Here is a 13,305-nt window from a genome sequence, read left to right as displayed (position 1 = left end):
AAATACAAGTATGAACCTGAAAATGCTATATAATAGGTCCACTTTAAAACCTTCATTTGTACATTACAGTTTTTCTAACATGCGTGTTTTTGTCTGTCTGTGTTTCCCGACTGCCTGCCTCCTCTAGAGCTGTGTGTACGCTGAGAACCGGACGTCCATCCAGTGCACCACGCCCTCTCTGGCCAAACTGGCTCTGCAGCCGCCCGTGGTCACCAAGGTGGCGTTCGTCCTGGACGGCTACTCCACAGATCAGTGGGACCTGATCTACGTGGAGGACCCCCACTTCCAAGACCCCAAGCTCACATCCAAGGACAACAAGAGCATCGTGGAACTCAAGGTAAGACACCATCCCCAGTCTACAGCTCCATTATAACGATAAAAAAGGCTCAGTTGTCAATTGTACCAAGATCGGTTGTTTTTAAAAAAGAAGACTTTGACTTGTTTACTTTCAATGTCTTTCATTTACTCTATATTGACAACGTTTATTTCTGGGACCCTAAATTCCGCCGGATGTACCTCATTTTGGCCGGATGTCCATAACCTTCTGCTTTCTTTGTGTTGGAATTTTTAACTCGGGTCGATTTCTGAAGACTATGGTTAACTGCTCCTCAGATCTCTGCAGGGTAAATCCAGACAGCTAGCTAGACTATCTGTCCAATCTGAGTTTCCTGTTGCACGACTAAAATAACTTTTAAACGTACACGTTCCACCAAAACAAGTTCCTTCCCGAGGCTATTTTGCAGCGGCACCGTGGCTCCGTCCAGCGCATAGTGCCACCCAAGACGATTGTGATTGGTTTAAAGAAATGCCGATAAACCAGATCACTTTTTTCTCCCATCCCGGAATGCTGTGTGGACTAGCCAGACCCTCCTCCGCAGCTCTGTGGAGGAAAGTCTGGCAGTGTGAGACTACTCTAATGTTAGAAAAAATATCACGAGGGTTAGATGCAGAACTGCATCCTTTGGTAAAAGATTAAAGGTCTTGCTCATGAGATCTCCAGCAGGCCAGACACTTCCAGAAACAGGTGCAGAAACTCAAGACACATAAAGAAACTCTAATCTCTGACTTTAAGGTTGTTAAGTAAGAAAGTCTCCATGTGTTAAAAGCTTAAGAAGTGCTTCACAGAATAGCAAGAGCAAGACACCTCTGCACCACTCTGCCAACCCTGATAAATATACAACACTGCTTCAGGGCCGCAGAGTTGTGCTTATGGTGTTTAATCAACTCCACAGATTTGTTAGATTTTAACTTTCATTTTCATTCAGAGTTCTAGTTTATACAACTTTACTGAATGAGATGAATTCACAATTTGGAACCAGGTTGATTTTCATTCTGCCACTTTGCTTCCCAATCCACACGGTAACGCGTACAGTTGGGTACGTACCGGGTCAAGTTGGGAAGGAAACAATACTAAAAGAAAAACAGGAAGTAGAGTCTGTTTCCCATCGTCTACTCCCCCCTATCCCTTCCCCACTGCTACACCTCTCTATGTATTCTCTCTGTTGACTTGCATTGTTCTGCCTGCCGAGGTCAAAGCTCTTGACATATAAATGCTGCTTTTCAAACAAGCCACCACGTTCCCCAGAGCCTGTTTTAGGAACACAATGAAATACATATTTCTCCTCTTTTCTTTCTTTCATTTTTGCTGCTCGACAGTTTGTGGCAGCTGTGCTGAACCTCTCGCAGGGGATCCTGGCTGCATTTTTTTCCCCTTCTTTCTCTCTTTTCCCAGACATGACCTTGGCCCCGATGCTAAATCCACCACCAACCCAACCTATTTCCCCCCTTCATCCCTCCCTCCAACCCAGACAAACCCAGAGTTTTTACCCGGGGGGGGATGGTACCACTGAAAAACAGCCACATTTAACCATCTGATAACACTGCCCTGCAGTGGCCTCCAGTATAGGGCCAATGCTGGGCTCATTTAGCGCCATTTGATAACTCTAGCCCCAAAAAAGGCTGACAATAAAAGAGAAATAAAGAAATATTTAGCTCTGACTGACAGCTCTGCACCCGTATGGCTGCACATGAAGGAACCAGGCTGTTGATTTTGGCATGTGGCCAGGCTGTTATCACTGCCGATCACTTCACGGGAGACTGAGATCTCACTTCCAATTAACATAGTAACAAATCATTCAGAGTGACTTGTATTACTGTGACAGTTTTTTAATAACTTTATTAACTTTTTTCTGTCTACTGCGTAGAAACACGCTGAAGAAGGATTGTATTGGATGATCTTGTTACCAAGTGTTGTCTTTGTGTGTGTCCTGTGTGTGTCCTGTGTGTGTCCTGTGTGTGTGTGTGTGTCCTGTGTGTGTGTGTGTGTGTGTGTGTGTGTGTGAGAGAACAGGTGCAAGCCTCCACTCTGTGTCAAATTGGATAATCCCAAACTGTCACGCAAGGAATGTGATCATTCCCTTTATTGCCTTCTGCTGCACTCAAACAAGTGTGTTTATGTGTGAGAGAGAGAGACAGAGAGAGAGAGAGAGCGAGAGATGGAATCAGAGGAACAAAAAGTGAACGAGAAGAGAAAACACGGGAACAAGAACAAGTCTAAGAGGGGAGAAAAAGAACAAATTAGGCTGTGTTGTTCTCTCGCCGCTTCCCGTCAAACGACACACACTCACTGGGTCAGTTACACACACTCACGTGGGCAATTGCTGTGTGTGCTTCCAGTCAGATCTCAGAGGGGGTGTTTGCTGTCGTCCCACTAGGGGTCACACGACTAGAATAAGTTGCTCGGTCTTACTTAAATCCGAAGCAGCAAGCTCAGTTCATACTCAGTCCTTTTTGATCTCTATGAATCATGAGGAACTCTGCCAGAAAGAGAGACCTGCACGTAAGCCAGTATTACTTCACCTCGCTAACTATTTTCTACACTCTTTTCCAACAGATTTGAAGCCTTCTGCTTCCAAATCCCAATATATCCTAAACAAGCCATGGTGTTATTACTAAAAAATGACTTCAGACTATTAAATGTATATCATTTTGTCAATCCCGCACCCATGTCACTTACTGGCCTTTTTAAAAGTCCTATAAATAGTTTGAAGACTGCACAAGTCAACTTTAAAGAGTGTGAATGTTTCGGACTCCAATACAGAGGTCTGTAAATTGCAAAGAACACACTTATGTGGCCTGTGATTGATTTATACCAGAGTAAACTTTACCAAACAGCCCCCACCTTGCCATCCTCGACAGCAGTCTGCATCTTCCACTCTAAACTTTATGCAACTTGACTGTATGTCCGTATAAAATTAAATAGTGTGCCTTAGGGCCCAAAAAAAACTAAGAAAGTGCCCCACACAGGCACAGTATACATATAATGCAGACCTTACAACTTATTATTAAATTACATGTCATTTAGCTGACGCTTTTATCCAAAGCGACTTCCAATGAAGTGCTTTCAACCTTGAAGGTACAAACTCCAGACAACAAGTAGTAAGTGCAAGTACATTAGCTTCAAATAAATAAGCCAAACTACAAAGAGCCATATGAAATCATCATCCAAGGTGCAGTTGGAAGAGATATGTTTTTAGGCTTCGGCAAAAGAAGATGTGTAGGCTTTCGGCCATCCTGATGTCAATGCGGAGCTCATTCCACCATTTAGGAGCCAGGACAGCAAACAGTCGGGATTTCGTTGAGTGTTGAGTTGTCCCTCATTGTGAGGGGGCAGCAAGCAGGTTGGCTGATGCAGAGCGGAGTGGGGGGGTTGGGGTATAGGGTTTGACCATGTCCTGGATGTAAGCTGGGGCTGATGCAAGTACTAGTGTCTTGATGCGGGCAGCAAGTGGTAACCAGTGAAGAGAGCGGAGGAGCGGTGTAGTGTGAGAGAACTTGGGGAGGTTGAAGACCAGTCGAGCTGCTGCGTTCTGAATGAGCTGCAGGGGCCGGACGGCACATGCAGGCAGGCCAGCCAGGAGGGAGTTGCAGTAGTCTAGACTTAATCTTAAAGAGGGTCAGTCTACATAACAGGGACTCTGCCGGCCAAAGAGCTCCACCTAAGGCTCTGTATTCTGTTCCTGTTATGTGTACCAGTATTCCCAAAATGCGTGAAATTCCATTTCTATCCACTGTTTTATGTTGGAGAGTGAGTGAGTTTGTCTCAACACTCCTTGCTCCTTGATTTTTTACTCATCCTTTCTTCCTGTCAGACCTCACCTGACAGCAGCATTTCATTTGCACCTTAGGTAGTATCTTTTCCAGGAAAATCGCAAGGGAGCTTTATTTTTGACATTTTATTTTGCACTTGTAATAGTTTGTCGCCATCTTATTTTGTAATTAACCATTTGGTTTGTTCCATCTACTGTCTGGATGCACTGACCTTAGTAGTAGCCTCTTGTCATGTTGCTGACCTCAACCCTTTTGCAACTGTTGACCTCATGTGTCTCAATCTTTTTTTTTTCTTAATCCCTTTCTCCTTCTTTAACTCCCTCCTTCCTTTTTCGCTGTCTTTCCTCCCCTTATTATTTCTATCTCACCTTCTCTCTCTTTCCTTCCCTTATTATTTCTATCTCACCTTCTCTCTCTTTCCTCCCCCTTTCCATCCACTGCAGGGTGACCACATGGACAGGGAGGCGATGAAGTGTCAGGTTCTGACTGTGTCCAACCACAGCTGTGAGACTCTGACTCTGATCGGAAACACTCTGGAGTGCCTCGTCCCCAACGAGCTGCAGGCTGCCACCGCTAAGGGGCTGCAGGTGGAGGTGAGACACACCTGCAGTTTACAGATACCAACGCACATGCAGTGTGCTTTTTAGTTTGCATTGAGAGCAGAAAAGATCTTGGATTTTTTTTCTTTTGTTCTTAGCAGCAGTCTGTTTGGAGGTATTTTTTTTTCTCTCCTTTTTAATGGTTTAACCTTTTATACCTTTTTTTAACCCTATTGCCTATATTATTTATTTTCCACTTTAGGTTAAGCTCTGCACATTGACACAAACACACAAACATTAACATATTCTCATCACTCATCTACACACTACAAAGCCATTGAAAGAGATTCATACACAGGTGCACACACCTATACATACACACCTCCTCTCCATAGCCTGTCTAACAGTTGGTCAACAAAGACACTTTCTTTAATTAACGCCTTTTTGTTTATAGAGAAACCCAGCGAACCACTAATACACAACCACACCCACTCTCACACCCACTCTCACACACACACACACACACACACACACTCTTCACTTAAATCAATAATCTTGTTCCAGCTTCCCTGCATGTTTACAGCAAAGAAAAGCTTGTGTGTGTGTGTGTGTGTGTGTGTGTGTGTGTGTGTGTGTGTGTGTGTGTGTGTGTGTGTGTGTGTGTGTGTGTGTGTGTGTGTGTTTGAAGTGGCAGTGAAGGGTGTGTGTGTGTGTGTGTGTGTGTGTGTGTGTGTGTGTGTGTGTTTGAAGTGGCAGTGAAGGGTGTGTGTGTGTGTGTGTGTGTGCGTGTGGGTGTGGGTGTGTCAGGGTGTGATAAACTGTTTGTTAATGTTCAGATTCATTTAATTTGCATGTTAGTGAATGAGCTCATCATTCATTTGAGGTGAAGAACACAAAGCGTATGCAAACATCAGTAATGAGAGTGTTGTAAAAATATACCTGTACCTTTTTATAAAAACAGTGAGTTAATTAATCAACTATAGAAATGTCCCCCTATTAAAATTGTAATTTTTTTTTTTTTTAAAACCTCCTTGAAAGAAAATCTACCAACATGGTGAGATGAGTTACACCTTTATACAATTCAAATGTGCTTGTTTCAAACAGTTAGTATACAGTGTTCATTTTCTTTAAAACCAGAAATTATCAAATGACTCTTTATGTTGGAGGATTTTTGCAGCAATGACACTATTTACATCTTGATAACCCTTGTTTCTATGTGCACAAATTTTCCTCTGAGCCAAGAATGATGGCGTCTGAAAAGAGGGGCTTTTGATGTCTAAACAAGATATTGTGTATCAAACATCTGCTCTGAGTCAAGTGGATGCAATACAACAGAGAGCCATAAAGCCACTTATAATGCACTCATATTGAAAGTCCCCCGCTGTTTCACAAAAGGAATTTTAGCAATAAAAGATATCCTATCATATCACAGCACCTGCTTCTGAGGAGGAGGAGGCTGACTCGCCACATAGCAACAACATAACACACAGTGCTGATAGATGGACAGAGAATGTGCATAGTTGTTTGTGATAGTCATGATGATTTCTAGAGTTTTTGATTGAATCTGACTGAGTTACAAATGAATAACATTCTACTATTTAAGGTTTTATCCAATTTGTTTCGTATTTGTTATTCATTTGAATCCAGGTTGGCATTAATCAAACAGGAAGTAAGGACTTTATGAGTTTTCAGTAACAAAACAGGAGCATTCTGCCATCGACCATATTGAGCTCTTCATTCTGCGCTCTGGGACGTTCAAGGGAAACGGCACATTCCTTCAGCGTTCCAGATCGTTTACAGGAGACTTCAATAACTCTCCTGTCCTAATGCAGTCCCTTATAAAAAGCAGCTCTGGGAGAGTTTATTACGCAGTGTGTTGAGTGAAAGGGCTCAGCATCCAGCTGTCTTGTCACTTGAATGTAAGTCAAGCATCGTCTGAGTCGTGAGAAGGAGACGTACAGTACAGAAATGCCCCCCTTTCCGCACACTGTCTTTTATTAATGAGGGGTTAAACAGGACAGACATTTATCATCTGTAGTCTTGCATTCCAATCTCCACAGCGCTATGGCGTAAGGGTTTGGCTACACCACACATACATTTTGGGATAGGAGGAAAACACTCTGGGTTGTTAGCATTTCTTTAAACCAATCCCAATCGTCTCGGGCGGCGCTAAGCTCCGGTCGCAGCGACGGTGGCTCTGCTAAATAGTCTCGGGAAGGAATGTGTTTCGGTGGAGCATTAGCACGCCGCAAAAGAAAACGCCACATATAATATTAAATGAAGCTAACTGTTCACACAATATAGTCATGTGAGCTATTTAAATTAGCTGATACATGGTTAAACGTAATTTGCTTTTACCAGTGTATCTCCGTGTGTATGTTGTCCATTGCAAATCGGTCCCAAAACCTCCCAGATAGATAATAGTAAATGCTGTAAGCAGATTCCTTGTAAATCTTTACAGTTACTCACCGAAAGAACCCTAGCCTTTTGCCTATTTGTTAGATAATGTGTAGTCTATATCCTTGACGTTCCACTTCTGGGATTGCTTTGTTGCCGACGGAAATTCCGCCGGATTTCACTCATTTCGGCCGGATGTCCCTCACCTTCCACTTTCTTTGTGTTGGCATTCTTAACTCCGGTGGATTTGTGAGGACTATGGTTAACTGCTCCTCAGATCTCTGCAGGGTAAATCCAGACAGCTAGCTAGACTATCTATCCAATCTGAGTTTTCTGTTGCACGACTAAAACAACTTTTGAATGTACACGTTCCACCAAAACAAGTTCCTTTCCGTGGCTTTTTTGCAGAGGCACCGTTGTTCTGTCCAGCGTTTAGCACCACCCAAGTCGATTGTGATTGGTTTAAAGAAATGTCAATAAACCAGAGCACGTTTTTCTCCCATCCAGGAATGCTGTGTGAACTAGCCAGACCCTCCTCCGCAGCGCTGTGGAGGAAGGTCTGGCAAAGCGAGACTATGTCCTCCATTTAGAGAGTTTAAAATCGAACAGAGCCATCCAACATATTTTAACCTTAATGACCTCCGACATCGCAGTGGGTTATAAGAGGTTTGATCAGAGATGTCCAACCTTTATGATAAAAACTAATATTAGATGCTGCGCTTAAGACGTCCTCATGTCATCCTTAAAGATAATATCCAGTGGTCGCCTTCTGGTGAACAGCGGCATGCTCCAGACTGGACCTTATCAGCCTCATTGCTGTTGACATCTCAGGGGATGGTCAGCCAATATCCCTTAGCTCCACAAACCAACACACAGACACACACACACACACACATATTTGTATGTCCCCAACCTCCAGACATGCCCAGACACACACACACACCGTCCCTTTTGTAGAGTCGAAACCTCATTTCCAATAAACCTAATAATGGCAGAAGCAATATCACTGATGTAATCTGTCTCCAGACTGTGTGTGTGTGTGTGTGTGTGTGTGTGTGTGTGTGTGTGTGTGTGTGTGTGTGTGTGTTTTATTTCATACCAAATGTCTGAATGCCAATTCCATGCCTTTTAAATGCCTTGTGTATATTCCATGCATGATATACTGCATGTGTCATGCATACATGTTTATCAAGCATCTGCCTACATATATAGTGCAGTGTGTAGGAGTCAAGACAGTTCTGTACCAGAGAGTGCCATCATTTTAGTAAAACCATAAACTTAACTTGAGTCATCATATTTAATATTTAGTGTCAGGTCCTGCCTGAGTTCTCTGACCCACTGACATCTACAGACACTTGGTCATGTTGCAGGCGTCATCACTCCTTGCACGTTTTCACGGTCCCATTCACTTCTTTTTGCCTTCTAGTCTGTTCTGTTCAAGAAGAAAAATGCACCTGCTTAGTTGCAAAGAGGTCAAGTGATTTACATGACAACTGAAAAACATCCACTGTTAAAAACTGAATAAAAGACTTATCAAAACATCTGGCTGCCTTTTAAAGATTTAAGAGAGATTAAATATTATTACACTGTGTGGCAGGTTAGCTCTTTTGGTAGAGCGGGCGCACATGTTCAGAGGTTTGTTCCTCGAGGCCAAGGTCCAGGGTTCGAATCTGACCTGTGATGGTTTTCCTGTATGTCTTCCCCCCCCTCTCTCCCCTTTCATATTTCAGCTTTCCTATCCAAAAAAGGCAGAAATGCCCAAAAAAAAAAAAAAATGATTACACTGTTCACCCAGTATGGATTTAATCAGAGTCAAACAGGTACAGCTAAAAGTGTGCACATTAGCTTTATAGTCAAATGTTTAATTTCAAACAATGAAAAACGTATCGCTGCCCAAACAGCATGTGTTTTATTGTCATTTTAATATTTAAAACAATACTTAATAGTAAGATTTAGGGTTAAGTCACATTTATATTTTTGGACCAAACTTCTCTAAGTCTGTGTCTAAGTCTTCTCTAAATGCATTACGCACATAAAGATTTGTCTAAACACGTATCAGTAACTGACCTCTGACCTTCCTGTATGGATGGTAGTTCAAAAGTAATTATCAGTGTTACATTTCACTTCCTTCACTCTATGACACCCCAAACCCCTTCACTTCTTACAGTGGCGCCAGGCGGACTCCATCAGGCATCTGGGCAAGGTGACGCTGGCACAGGAGCAGGACTACGCCGGTCTGATCGTGGGCTGCGTGTGTGTCAGCCTGCTGCTGCTGCTGCTGGGATCGCTGCTCATGTGGAGAAGGAACAAACACATTGACGGTAAGAGCGGAGATGTCAGGTTGTGGTAGGGGTCACTGGGTCAAAGGTCAGTTCACTTCTTGCGACTTCTGGCATTCTACACTCAGCCCTGATCTTAGACAGGGACCACTGATTTCACAGTCCTTTTGTAATGTTATCTTCTGGTCAAATGCAAATGTTTTCAGCAACTAGGTTTGGCAGGAATATTGACAAGCTGAGTGAATTTTAAAGTGCTCATATTATGCTCATTTTCAGGTTCATAATTGTATTTAGAGGTTGTACCAGAATAGGTTTATGTGGTTACATTTTCAGAAAACACCATATTTTTGTTGTACTGCACATTGCCGCAGCTCCTCTTTTCACCCTGTGTGTTGAGTTCTCTGTTTTAGCTACAGAGTGAGACATCTCACTTCTGTTCCATCTTTGTTGGGAGTCACACATGCGCAGTGCCTAGGTAAGCACTGCTAGCTAGTCAGTTGCAGAGTAGGAGGTCGTGCCACGCTAGCAGCTAGGCGAGCATTATAACGTGTGTTACAAAGTGACCACGTTTGTCTCTGAAGTAAAGGCTGGACTACAATAGAGCTGTTTGGAGCAGTTTGTGAACAGTGTTTTCTGTTGGAGATGGTAAGTCTCTTTGGGGTGGACTTTGGGCTTTTTCACTTTGTAAACCTATAACGTGCACAAAAAAGATATATAACACAATAAAGGAAAGGGAAAAAGCCAAAAAGCATAATATGAGCACTTTAAGTACTTACTACTGTAATACTACTTATATAAGTTAGAAGCAAGCAAATGTAATCAGAGGCAAATATTGAAATTGTAAAAAAAAAAAAAATCTACCAAAAACAATAGAGTATGTGAGTGAATCGAGATGAAATCAATCATAGTTTAAGTATTTCATATTTTAAATATTTTGAAGTCAAATTAAAAGGGAATTAACCCCAGCCCTGACATGTTAGTCTGTTAAATGAGTTAATGTGCGTCTTTGCGTGTGTGCGTGCGTGTCTGTGTGTGTTATTGTGCGTGTGTTCATATATTTGCATACATGCGGCTGGAGTTCAGTGTGTCTTCTCTAACCCGTGTGCATGTGTGTCTGCTGGGTTTTGTTTTGCCTGGTGGGTTCACAGTGAGTTTGTGTGTGGGGCGCACTGGTGAAACGCTTTGCCTTTCTTAGTAATTCTCTCATCTCTCCCCCTCCCCTTTATCTTCTACCTCTCCCTTTTATCTCTTGCTCTCTTTTCATCACTTGTTTCCCGTCCTCCTCTCTCATTCTCTCTCTCTCTCTGTCTCATCACGCTGTCTCTCCCTCTCACCTTTCTTTCTACGCGCTCCTTATCCCCCTATGTCTCTATCATTCCTTCTTCTTCTTCTCCCCCCTCCCTCTACTTCTAGATCTGTCTGAGGTGTGGTATGATGGGCGGGGTCACATCCAGCATCTGGACAGGCTGGCTAACGCGAGGAGCGTCAGCCCCACTAACGAAATGGTCTCCCACGAGTCAGTCGACTATAGAACAACCCTGCTGGAGGGTACGTCAACCAGATAAGCCCCTATCTCCCTCCCCCCCCACCCCCACCCCCCCCCCCCCATCTACCTGCTTCGCTCCCCGTGGGGCTGAAGGCTATGCTAGCGGTGCATGCCTTACATGTTCTGAACTAACACCTGCAGCCTTGAGGAAATGTAAGTTTCTGAAAGAATTTTGGTGCTTTTTTTGATCCACTGATCAAAATCATTCTTGTACCAGTGTAGATCATCATAACCCCCACTGGTACCGCTCCCTGCCAACTCTGGAACTCTGTAACACTGCCATAACTTACAGTGAATGAATTAACAATTTGATTGACGCAGTTTTTGTCTGTGTCTGTGTTATCGATTGGTTGATTTTATAAACGGATCTGTAAATCTGAGTTTCTTCACAAAGAATCATGCAAAAGCACCATTCAGCATGAAAAAGGCTAAACGACTAAAGAAATCTTATTTGTCAAACACTTTGACATTAAATATATTTACCTTCCTTCAGTTGATTTGTCCGCTGCAGAGGGATTTTAAGCTGAAGACAATCTTCTGTCACTCCACTTCCTGTGGAAAGGAAAAGCAATCCCTAATTGTTCAACTGTCATGTCATTGTGACAGTTATTATCGTCATGTTATTTTCAGCACAGAAAGATATCTGCCAGGGAGACATGGATAATTGTGGTGTCTGTGTTCTCTCTCCTCAAGTAAACAGGCCAGTGTTCCTCAACTTTCATGTAGTGTAAACGAGTCCCCTGTGGATCTGGTTTCCTAAGCTTAAATCCTGAGGGCATTAGGGGGGCTCTATGTATTATGATCCTGATTATGATGGGCAGAGCAATTTTCCTGCTGCTAAAAAGTGACTTGAAAGGCCTAAAACCTGAGTAGATACACTTACTAATGAACTCATGCTTGTCCACAGGTAGAGTTGGGGTGTAGGTTCGGTGGTTAAAAATTCATAGATAGTCCATATTTTGATATTTTTACATGCCATTTTTTAGCATTTCTTTTCCTTCCACTAACAGCAGCTGAGGAGAAATCAGAAACGTTGTTTTTCCAGCTCAGCTACCCTCCAACACCGTGTCAAGTTGCTCTCTGTTCTTTTTTCGATCCTGTAACACACCTTGACCTCTGGAGGCCCCGCTGATACACTCGGTGACTTTTGACCTCCGTCCATCCCCTCCTTTTTGCTTCCCCAGATCAGGGCACAGACAGGCCCGAGACATGCCGCGCGGCTCCTCCCATCTACGGGGGCAACGGGGAGCTGCTCTCTCCTAGACTGGGGACGCTGGGAGGTGGGATGAGGATGGGTCTGGGAATGGAGGGCGAGCTTGTCTCCCCCCTACTGATGGCCCCGGTCCACATCGACCCGTCCTGCCTCCACCCAGACCTGCTGACTGAGGTGCAGCACGTGGTGATCGCCCGGGAGCAGCTGCTGCTCCACCTCAACCAAGTCATCGGCAGAGGTCGGTCACAGAAACACTTTCTCTACTGTTAAAATAGATCATTTTTTTTTAAGTATTACATATCACTGGTTCTCTCTGATGGTTACTCTTTTTTTTTTTTTTCATTTTTGCTAAAGTAACTTTTTCATTTCTTGCTCAAACATGAATGAATGAATCATTTGTATTATTGTGTCATGCATTAGAAAAATTATGCCCAGGCCAAACCGCCCTACAAGACACCATTGTTTTACAGCATGGGATCCAGATACCAGAATAGCAACATTAATTACATATATCACACAAATGAACCTTCTTGTCTCTTTTGCCATGCTTTAGAGACAAAAGTCGCCAACTTATATACATTAAATTTAAACAACCACTCCATTTTGTAGTCATCAGTACACCAAAACATTTCTGGATTTTGAACAGACATTTCATTTAAGATGGGTGTTCCTAAAGCTTTAGTGAGTAACTTTTAGATATTAATGAACGTCCATTACAATTTAAGCCATTGCCAAATGAGTTGCTACAAAGCTAATCAAGACTATCAGCTCCACACAACTCTCTCTGGATTTCTCAGTATGGCTGTGTTCAGAAGATTGTGGTGTCCGTTGACTTTTGCCGCACAGAAACTCCAGTAAAGATAATTACCTCTTCTGAAGAGTCCATTGAGTTTTCTTTAATCCGCCTTGTCCTCCTTGGCTACTAGCAACTGTGTGGAGGACATGGGGGCTGTGCGTGAACATGGAAGGCTTGTATCATGTGGACGGGCCAACAGTTTTGTTGTCATTACTTAGAATTCCTCATGGGGGAGACAGAAACTACGCACTATAGCTTTAACTCATCATAATAAGGACAATACACAAGAAAATGTCAAACAATTTAATCAGTGCTGTGTTTTTCATTGTATTTTCTGTTAGTCTTTTTTTTTATTGTAGGTATGTTTTTATTGTCTGTTCATCCATACTATTGCTCATGCTAGCAACCCAGCTCTTCTTCTACTT

General features: G+C 43.0%; 1 protein-coding gene across 2 annotated transcripts in view; it reads left to right on the top strand.

Moving 5' to 3' along the window:
• The window catches only part of met (MET proto-oncogene, receptor tyrosine kinase), a 90,251-nt gene that overhangs the window by 61,412 nt on the left and 15,534 nt on the right, over positions 1-13,305 (top strand). Inside the window, exons 11-15 of one of the 2 annotated variants that reach the window (XM_078256499.1) lie at positions 128-337; positions 4,554-4,703; positions 9,214-9,367; positions 10,739-10,873; positions 12,056-12,322. In XM_078256499.1, coding sequence (XP_078112625.1) covers positions 128-337; positions 4,554-4,703; positions 9,214-9,367; positions 10,739-10,873; positions 12,056-12,322 — 916 coding nt within the window. The remainder of the gene's footprint in view (positions 1-127; positions 338-4,553; positions 4,704-9,213; positions 9,368-10,738; positions 10,874-12,055; positions 12,323-13,305) is intronic. The other variant, XM_078256500.1, reaches the window with a different exon arrangement.

This window comes from Sander vitreus, chromosome 8, assembly GCF_031162955.1.
Source record: "Sander vitreus isolate 19-12246 chromosome 8, sanVit1, whole genome shotgun sequence".
Taxonomy (NCBI): Eukaryota; Metazoa; Chordata; class Actinopteri; order Perciformes; family Percidae; genus Sander; species Sander vitreus.
Note: the sequence above shows the minus strand (reverse complement) of the source record. Positions and strands in the feature narration are given on the sequence as shown.